Source organism: Raphanus sativus, unplaced genomic scaffold, assembly GCF_000801105.2.
Source record: "Raphanus sativus cultivar WK10039 unplaced genomic scaffold, ASM80110v3 Scaffold3614, whole genome shotgun sequence".
NCBI classification, from domain to species: domain Eukaryota; kingdom Viridiplantae; phylum Streptophyta; class Magnoliopsida; order Brassicales; family Brassicaceae; genus Raphanus; species Raphanus sativus.
The window spans coordinates 1-10,379 of record NW_026618920.1 but is presented as its reverse complement, the minus strand read 5'-3'; the positions used below and the strand labels follow the sequence as shown (position 1 = coordinate 10,379).

The 10,379-nt window shown below is 30.6% G+C and overlaps 2 protein-coding genes across 2 annotated transcripts; both read left to right on the top strand.

The window, feature by feature from the left end:
* Window positions 1–2,780: 2,780 nt before the first annotated feature.
* On the top strand, window positions 2,781–3,155 carry LOC130506747 (uncharacterized). The gene has a single exon (XM_057001432.1). The coding sequence runs from the start codon at window positions 2,781–2,783 to the stop codon at window positions 3,153–3,155; it is 375 nt and encodes a 124-aa protein (XP_056857412.1).
* Window positions 3,156–9,598: 6,443 nt separating this feature from the next.
* On the top strand, window positions 9,599–9,961 carry LOC130506746 (uncharacterized). The gene has a single exon (XM_057001431.1). It carries the CDS (start codon window positions 9,599–9,601, stop codon window positions 9,959–9,961), a length of 363 nt encoding a protein of 120 aa, XP_056857411.1.
* The last annotated feature ends 418 nt before the right edge of the window (window positions 9,962–10,379 follow it).

The window sequence follows — 10,379 nt, the reverse complement described above, 5'->3', positions numbered from 1 at the left end:
AGTTTCCCTTTGTATACTACTCCCTCCGTTTTTTTATTATAAGTCGTTTTAGAACTATGCACATGGATTAAGAAAATCATTAATTTCTTAGATTTTCTAGACAAAAAACATCATTAATTGTTTATCTAATCACAATTCAACCAATACAAAAATAGAAGATATTTTATCATTGGTTATACTGCATTAAGTGTAAATAAAGTTTACATAAAAAACCGAAAACGACTTATAATTTGCAACAAATGAACTTCTCTAAAACGACTTATATTAAGAAACAGAGGGAGTATATATCAAAACATGTTTGTTTTTGGTGTTGTCATTTGAGTATAAAATAGAAGAGAATTCCAAAACCGCAATCTTTGTGAAACATAGTGAAACTTATCCACTATAAGATTTCACTTGTAAACACTCAAGACTTGTCTTGGAACATGTGTATCTCTATGTTGGCATGTGCATTTACTATCTAAATCAGAGGAAGCATATAGTTATATAGAAAAATATTTCATTTCGCTATATGTGTTTTAATAACTAAATTGTTTCTAAATAATGTTTTTTCCTTTTAAAGAATTCACCACCTAAAGGAGCAATGTAGTTAGCCTGTTTGAATTGTTATTTTTTACATAATTATACTCAAAACCATATTATTAAATGTTGTATTATCTCTCTCCTCAAAAATTAATTTATATTGATAATTGAAAAATAGTTTAGAGTTTAAGCATATAGAAAGCCAAAATACGAACAAGACTCTAGAAATTGGTAGATTACCCCTGGCTTTAAGAGAGAGCGAGAAAGGTAGCTATTTGGCTTAGACGGGAGATGATTTGAAACAATAGTATTGAGGCAAAACAAAACTGTATACTTTAGACTAATCTGATCAGTTTTTTTCATGACTTAAGAGTCCACCAGTTATATTTAATAATGTTGTCTCATCAGTTTCTGCTTTGTATTATTTGAAAACAGGTAATTAAGTTTCACATAAAAGTACAAAGACATATCTATAGCTTCTTTCCTTTCAATATAAATAGACAAAGGATTGTACAATATGTTCATCAATCAAAATACAAACTCGATAAAGATTAATATATTTGAAGAAATATTTCTTTTTTTTTCCCTTATCTCATAATGTCTATTAAACATGTCTGGTTCCTAATGGTGGTTGTAGGTTTTGTAGTCTCTGCCAATGCTCAAATACCCCTGTTTCCCATCCCATTTCCTTTTCCACTCCTATTCCAACCAAGTCCCGGTAATCCAGGATTACCTGATGTAGCAAAATGTTAGTCTTCAGTGATGAATGTTCCATGATGCATTATAGAGATTTATACATCCTTACTCACAGGAAAATTCGGACATATAGGCCCCGCTTGTTGCAAAGCATTCATGGAAGCCGAAGCCAATTGCTTGCCGAGATTTCAAATCTATCCACTTTCTCCTCTCAAAGAACAATGTTCAAGAGTTGGTAGCGCAGCTCCTCATACCACAAAATACATTTTACATTAATAGAAGTAATAGCTATGTCTTTTTTATTTCACAACTTATTTTCATATTATAGCTAATTTCTAAAGTGTAACACTCCAAACATATTATTCTATAAAAAGTTTTTTAGAAGTAATAAATTTCCCAAATTTCCTTTTAAATTAACCACGTGGTTCATGCCTCTGAAAATTCAAAACTAATCTTTACAAAACATACTTAAGTTAATACAAAATAAAACAATAGTATTTAATATATGGGAAAGTACATGGGTTCCATCTACTTTTACAACAATTTGAGGGAAATCAATTCATCATTTTCCTTAAAGCTTAAAAATATTCCTTTATTTTGTCTTTTTTGTTTCATAAATTCTTTTTTTTTGTTTTCAAGATAACCTTATTACTTATGTACCCATTTAACTCATATAACTTAAAATAAATTCTATATATATTAGTTTCCCTTTGTATACTATATATCAAAACATGATTGTTTTTGTGTTGTAATTTGAGTATAAAATAGGTGAGAATTCCAAAACCATAATCTTTGTGAAACATAGTGAAACTTATCCACTACAAGGTTTCACTTGTAAACACTCAAGACTTGTCTTGGAACATGTGTATCTCTATGTTGACTTGTGCATTTACTATCTAAATCAGGGGAAGCATATAGTTATATAGAAGAATATTTCATTTCGCTATATGTGTTTTAATAACTAAATTGTTTATAAATAATGTTTTTTTTCTTTTAAAGAATTCACCACCTAGAGGAGCCAATGTAGTTAGCCTGTTTAAATGGTTATTTTCTACAAAATTATACTCATAAACATATTATTAAATGTTGTATTATCATGTTCTCTCTCCTCAAAAATTAATTTATTTTGATAATTGAAAAATAGTGTAGAGTTTAAGCATATAGAGAGCCAAAATACAATCAAGACTCTAGAAATTGGTAGATTACCCCTGGCTTCAAGAGAGAGCGAGAAAGGTAGCTATTTGGCTTAGATAGGAGATGATTTGAAACAATAGTATTAAGGCAAAACAAAACGGTATACTTTAGACTAATCTGATCAGTTTTTTCATGATTTAAGAGTCCACCAGTTATATTTAATAATGTTAGTCTCATCGGTTTCTGCTTTGTATTATTTGAAAACAGGTAATTAAGTTTCACATAAAAGTACAAAGACATTTATGTAGCTTCTTTCCTTTCAATATAAATAGACAAAGGATTATACATTATGTTCATCAATCAAAATACAAACTCGATAAAAATTCATATATTTGAAGAAATATTTCTTCTTTTTCCATTATCTCATAATGTCTATTAAACATGTCTGGTACCTAATGGTGGTTGTGGGTTTTGTAGTCTCTGCCAATGCTCAACTACCCCAGTTTCCCATCCCATTTCCTTTTCCACTCCCGTTCCAACCAAGTCCGGGTATTCCAGGATTACCTGATGAAGCAAAATGTTGGTCTTCAGTGATGAATGTTCCAGGATGCATTATAGAAATTTATACATCCTTACTCACAGGAAAATTCGGACATATAGGCCCCGCTTGTTGCAAAGCATTCTTGGAAGCCGAAGCCAATTGCTTGCCGAAATTTCCAATCTATCCATTTTTTCCTCTCAAAGAACAATGTTCAAGAGTTGGTAGCACAGCTCCTCCTACCACAAAAAAAAATTTACGTTAATAGAAGTAATAGCTATGTCGTTTTTATTTCACAACTTATTTTCTTATTTTAGCTAAATTCTACAGTGTAACACTCCAAACATATGGTTCTATAAAAAGCATTTTAGATGTAATAAATTTCCCGAATTTCCTTTTAAATTAACCATGTGGTTCATGCCTCTGAAAATTCAAAAGTAATCTTAATTACAAAACATACTCAAATTAAACTACAAAATAAAACAATACTATTAATATATGGAAAAGTACATGGGTTGCATCTAAAAAGTAAATATAAATAACAACAAAGGGGAGGATCATTTTCATATTCATATCTAATTGTACAACAATTTGAGGGAAATCAATTCATCATTTTCCCTAAAGCTAAATAATATTCCTTTATTTTGTCTTTTATATATATATATATATATTTTTTTTTTCAAGGTAACCTTATTACTTATGTACCCATTTAACTCATATTAATTAAAACGAATTCTCTATATATTAGTTTCCCTTTGTATACTATATATCAAAACATGATTGTTTTTGTGTTGTAATTTGAGTATAATATAGGCGAGAATTCCAAAACCACAATCTTTGTGAAACATAGTGAAACTTATTCACTATAAGGTTTCACTTGTGAACACTCAAGACTTGTCTTGGAACATGTGTATCTCTATGTTGACTTGTGCATTTACTATCTAAATCAGAGGAAGCATATAGTTATATAGAAGAATATTTAATTTCGCTATATGTGTTTTAATAACTAAATTGTTTTTAAATAATGTTTTTTTCTTTTAAAACCATACTTAAGATATGTCATTTTACCACCAGAATGAAATGTTACTTACAAGTGGATCTTCATGATTAAAGATAGAGCAACACTGACATGAGGATTTAAGTATAAAGATTAGGTTGTTGCAAGAGGTTAGTCAGAGATAAAGTATAGACTATGAGATACTTTCACCAATAGTCAGACATACTTACAGTAGAGTGTTGCTAGCGCCAATAGAAGGTTCGGAATAAGAGCTTTAGCAACTTGATGTGAAGATTGTGTTTCTTCATGAAGATATAAAGATGAGATATACATAATTCATCGGGAGGGTATCCAAGTTCCGGAAAAAGAAAACAATGTCTGCAAACTGAAGAAATCGCTTTATGAATTTAACAGTCTCCCAGACTGTAGTACAAGAGCTGATCATGTTGAGCTACATAAGAAGTCTTTATGGTTGCTGTGTCTACATCGGTTATTTTGATTTACAAACATTCTTGGGAAAATGATTAATGAGTAGTGATTAGTTCTCTCTAAAATGTAAATGATTTAATAATCATTTACGTTGATCAATAAACCCTTAAACATGAATGAATCCAGATTCCAATAAACAAACCATCTGTGCAACTGATTGTTTACATTTTGTTCTGGAAAATTATCTTAGATCCTATAACGTTTTAGAGAAAAGTAAAATTAAAAACCAGGATAACACCTGGAGCTGAGATTAATCTATTACACCAATCAAGAAACCCAAAAAAATTGACACATATTCTTTTTTATAGATACGCACTTGTTGAGAGTATGAGAAACTATATAAAAGAGATAAGAAAGGCTTTAAATATTTTTGTAAATCCGTCTACAAAAAAGACACATTTAAGGTCGGAACTTGGAAATGTTGTTGTAACCGAAGATTGTTATTTCAAAAGAAGTTATTTATTCATTGTTATAAGACAATCATTTCCCTTAAACTAATGTCTTTCCCACCTTCCAAATCGAAGTTATCCAGCTATGAAGAATTAGGATAAGAACCAAAATGAAAGCCATTGAAAATGTTACTCTTCAATAGCGTGATGATGTTACACTTTCATAATATGATGAGCTTGAAATTAATTGTATGATTAAAATTAAAAAGCAAGCAGAGATTTGCATTATATCATAAACATTAACATTAACATTATAAGCGAGGTCCTTCGATAAGTATATACAACAAGTACTGTGCTAAGAAGCACTTGATTGAAACAAGCGAGAATCATTTGTAGTATTAAGATTAAAAGGTTCGAAACTTCCAACCCATAATCATCGGTTAATACTTTCTAGTTATCTGCATCACAGGACAACCTATATATGTAGTTAAAATGGATTCACATCTGATGAACAAAGCTTGTATACGTACTTGCTAACTCTTTCGAACCATATCAATGCTTTTATTTCTCACCCGCTTGAGACTGTGTTCATGACTTTCAACCAGTGAAGCCTCTCTACACAAGGCCACAAGCCAATGAAAGAAGAATATTCGTATGATATGATCGATAAATTGATTTCTGGATAGCAAGTAGGCTATATATACAATTAAGAACTTAGTTGACAGGAACGAAGAAAAACTGTATGTTAAGCAAAAAAAACAAAACAATATGTGCATATTCTACCACCATCCCACGTCTCAGCTTCTCTCACTTCAGCATTGTGAACGAGTTTCAACAATTAATTGATGAAACACTATACAATAGCCAAAGAGAGAGACGCCGAGATATAGGATGTGGTAAAATGATCTGTTGACAATCGAAGAATTATAGGCGTAGAGATTGAGTGACTAGAATAAAATGATCGAGTATATAAAGAGATAGAAGATGGCTTTAAAAAACAAGATTTTAACCCTATTTTTAGAAAATCACATTTTAGGGTTGAAAACATTGTAACCAAAGATTTTAGTATCTTAATTAGAAGATATTCTCATCTTACTCAGTAGAATACAACAATCTTATCACATTATAGGTTGAAACATTGTAACCAAAGATTTTCTTATCTTAATTAGAAGATATTCTTCTGTCTCATCCCTTGAATTAATGTAAGTGCCACATCATCAACTATATCTGAAAATATATGGTTTTATCACCTAAGTTACTAATAAATTAGTTTTTGTTTTCTTCGATAACTAATTGATTCAAACATATTTTTCGTGCAACATGTTTTGATATGGGTGTCTACTTTAAAATACACAACTAAATGTTAAATTTCAAAGAAAATTAATGTAAATTTCTGCCATCTCAACTCATGAACTCAAAAAAATAAGATCCGATAAGAAACAAAAAAAAAGATTCATGATCGTACTTTAATTGTTATACAATCTACTAATTAAGGTGCCAAGTTAGCTTTCATATCATTAACGTTACCTTATCTTCTTCATAATATATTAATATGCAAACATCATTTCTCTTGTACAGTGCGTATGAATTGCCAGAAGATCCGATCTACGTGCTTGAGAATAACATCTCTATAGACCAGAATTACTACATGGAGAATCATATTAGCAAGGTGATCAGTTGGAAGTGGAGGATCTATCTATAAGTTAATTAAATTATCTACTTCTTCGAATGTGTGAGCCAGTCTTAAAGAATGACAGAAAGGAACTGCTCTATGGAAGTCACATGTACGTGGTCAACATCAGCCACTACTCCTTCAAACAGCTAAGCTGTTGGTTGCAAAGGTTTGACAGGTGTTTTGCGCTTGCTTTCGTATGTATTTGTTCATACTCTTTTTCAAGAACATAGGATCTTGCAAGTTCTACTGGACTTTATCGAGAAGTGTTTGTCTTTTCACCAGTAATTGATTCTGATCCAACTTTTTTTTGTGCAATTTATTATTGGTCTTGGCAGTCGAGATTGTCTAATATTTTATCGGAGAATGAAAGCACATAAGTACATGGCCTCAGCAGTGTGACAAAAAAGGGACATGGCCACATCCAAGCAATAACTCGACTTTGAAGCTTCTAAGTTGTTTTGTTGTTTCGACTACTGGTTTCTTTTGCTATTGAAGTTTCATTTAAAATTGAACGGTAGGTCGGGTTTGCGATATATGTAGTAGTTTTACTAAGCACCATCAGCCGGTTACAATTTCATAAAATATACATCGGCCATATACAAGATTCAGCTTAGACAAATGAATATTGGTTGAAAACTCCGAAAATTTAAAATGTTAATATAAATTAGGAAAATTGATTGCTATCTAAGTAAATTATTGACTATTAACTCGTGTTTTATTAAAATTCTTGATAAATTATCTATAATTCTTAAAACCTCTGGAGCTGCTCAATAAAAACTCGTGTTCCTATTAGCAAAATACATATTGGTAATGGAATAAAGCTTGTCTACGTACGTACAATTGCTACGTTTTTGGAGTAAATAATAAAGGGATCCACTACGGAATATCAAACAAGAAGGGAATGTGCAGATTCGACCCATATCATTGCAGATTAAGAACTTAGTCGAGAGAACGAACAAAAACAATACATGCATATTCTACAACCATCCCACGTCTATCTTTCGCTAGCTTCAGATTGGACACAAGTTTCAACCACTAATTGATGAAACACTACACAATATCTGAAGCGAGAGAAAGAAAGATATGGCATGTGGTAAGATGATCTGTCTCACGAGAGACAATTGAAGTATTCTAGTTAGGTGTAGATAGATTGAGAGACTAAAGAAAATTGATCAACTATATAAAGAGATAGAAGAAGGCTTTGTAATATATATTTTGAACTCTACTTTGTATGATTTGAAAACAGGTAATTAAGTTTAGGATAAAAGTACAAAGACGTTTCTTTAGCTTCTTTCCTTTCAATATAAATAGAAAAATGATTGTACAATATGTTCATCAATCAAATTACGAACTCGATAAAGAATCATATATTTGAAGAAATATTTCTTCTTTTTCCCTTATCTCATAATGTCTATTAAATATGTCTGGTTCCTAATGGTGGTTGTGTGTGTTGTAGTCTCTGCCAATGCTCAACTACCCCCAGTTTCCCCTTTTTCACTTCCATTCCAACCAAGTCCCGGTATTCCAGGATTACCTGATGTAGCAAAATGTTGGTCTTCAGTGATAAATGCTCCAGGATGCAATATACAGATTTATACATCCATACTCACAGGAAAATTCGGACATATAGACCCCGCTTGTTGCAAAGCATTCTTGGAAGCCGAAGCCAATTGCTTGCCGAAAATTCCAATATATCCACTTTTTCCTCTCAAAGAACAATTTTCAAGAGTTGGTAGTGCAGCTCCTCCTACCACAAAATAGATTTTACATTAATAGAAGTATCTATGTCGTTTTTATTTCACAACTTATTTTGATATTTTAGCTAAATTCTACGGTGTAACACTCCAAACATATGATTCTATAAAAAGCATTTTAGAAGTAATAAAATTTCCCAAATTTCCTTTTAAATTAACCATGTGGTTCATGCCTCTGAAAATTCAAAACTAATCTTAATTACTAAACATACTTAAATTAAACTACAAAAATAAAACAATACTATTTAATATATGGGAAAGTACATGGGTTGCATCTAAAAAGTAAATATAAATAACAAAAAAGAGAGGATCATTTTCATATTCAGGTTTAATTTTACAACAATTTGAGGGAAATCAATTCATCATTTTCCTTAAAGCTAAATAATATTCCATTATTTTGTCTCTTTTGTTTCATAAATTTTTTTTTTTGGTTTTTAAGGTAACCTTATTACTTGTGTACCAGTTTAACTTATATTAATTAAGGTAAATACTATATATATTAGTTTCCTTTTGTATAATATATATCAAAACGTGATTGTTTTTGGTGTCGTAGTTTAGTATAAAATAGGTGAAAATTCCAAAACCAAAATATTTGTGAAACATAGTGAAACATATCCTCTATAACGTTTTAATTGTGAACACTCAAGACTTGTCTTGGAATATGTGTATCTCTATGTTGACTTGTGCATTTACTATCTAAATCAGAGGAAGCAAATAGTTATATAGAATAATATTTGATTTCGCTATATGTGTTTTAGTAGATAATTTGTTCCTAAATAATGTTTTTTTCCTTTTAAAGGATTCGCCACCTAAAGGAGCCAATGTAGTTAGCCTGTTTAAATGGTTATTTTCTAGAAAATTATACTCAAAACCATATTACTAAATGTTGTATTATCATGTTCACTCTCCTCAAAAATTTATTTATTTTGATAATTGAAAAATCTCCTCAAAAATTAATTTATTTTGATAATTGAAAAATAGTTTAGAGTTTAAGAATATAGAGAGGCAAAATACCATCAAGACTCTAGAAATTATTATACTACCCCAGGCTTCAAGAGAGAGCGAGAAAGATAGTTATTTGGCTTAAACAGGAGATGATTTGAAACAATAGTATTCAGGCAAAACAAAACTGTATACTTTAGACTAATCTTATCATTTTTTTTCATGACTTAAAGTCCACCAGTTATATGTTATCAATAATGTTACTCTCATCGGTTTCTGCTTTGTATTATTTGAAAACAGGTAATTAAATTTCACATAAAAGTACAAAGACGTTTCTTTAGATTCTTTCCTTTCAATATAAATAGACCAAAGGATTATACAATATGTTCATCAATGAAAATACAAACTCGATAAAAACTAATATATTTGAAGAAATATTTCTTCTTTTTCCCTTATCTCATAATGTCTATTAAACATGTCTGGTTCCGAATGGTGGTTGTGGGTTTTGTAGTCTCTGCCAATGCTCAACTACCCCAGTTTCCCATCCCATTTCCTTTTCCACTCCCATTCCAACCAAGTCCCGGTATTCCAGGATTACCTGATGTAGCAAAATGTTGGTCTTCAGTGATGAATGTTCCAGGATGCATTATAGAGATTTATACATCCTTAGTCACAGGAAAATTCGGACATATAGGCCCCGCTTGTTGCAAAGCATTCTTGGAAGCCGAAGCCAATTGCTTGCCGAAAGTTCCAATATATTCACTTTTTCCTCTCAAAGAACAATGTTCAAGAGTTGGTAGCGCAGCTCCTCCTACAACAAAATAGATTTTACATTAATAGAAGTAATAGCTAAGTCGTTTTTATTTCACAACTTATTTTCATATTATAGCTAAATTTTACGGTGTTACACTCCAAACATATGATTCTATAAAAAGCATTTTAGAAGTAATAAATTTCCTGAATTTCCTTTTAAGTTAACCATGTGGTTCATGCCTCTGAAAATTCAAAACTAATCTTAATTACAAAACATACATAAATTAAACTAAAAAATAAAACAATACTATTCAATTTATGGGAAAGTAAATGGGTTGCATCTAAAAAGTAAATATAAATAACAACAAAGGGGAGGATCATTTTCATATTCAGGTCTAATTCTACAACAATTTGAGGGAAATCAATTCATCATTTTCCCTAAAGCTAAATAATATTCCTCATTTTTTTCTTTTTCATTTCATATAATTTT

Coding starts and splice junctions, on each gene's coding strand:
- LOC130506747 (XM_057001432.1), top strand. CDS start 2,781: ATGTCTATTAAACATGTCTGGTACCTAATGGTGGTTGTGGGTTTTGTA.
- LOC130506746 (XM_057001431.1), top strand. CDS start 9,599: ATGTCTATTAAACATGTCTGGTTCCGAATGGTGGTTGTGGGTTTTGTA.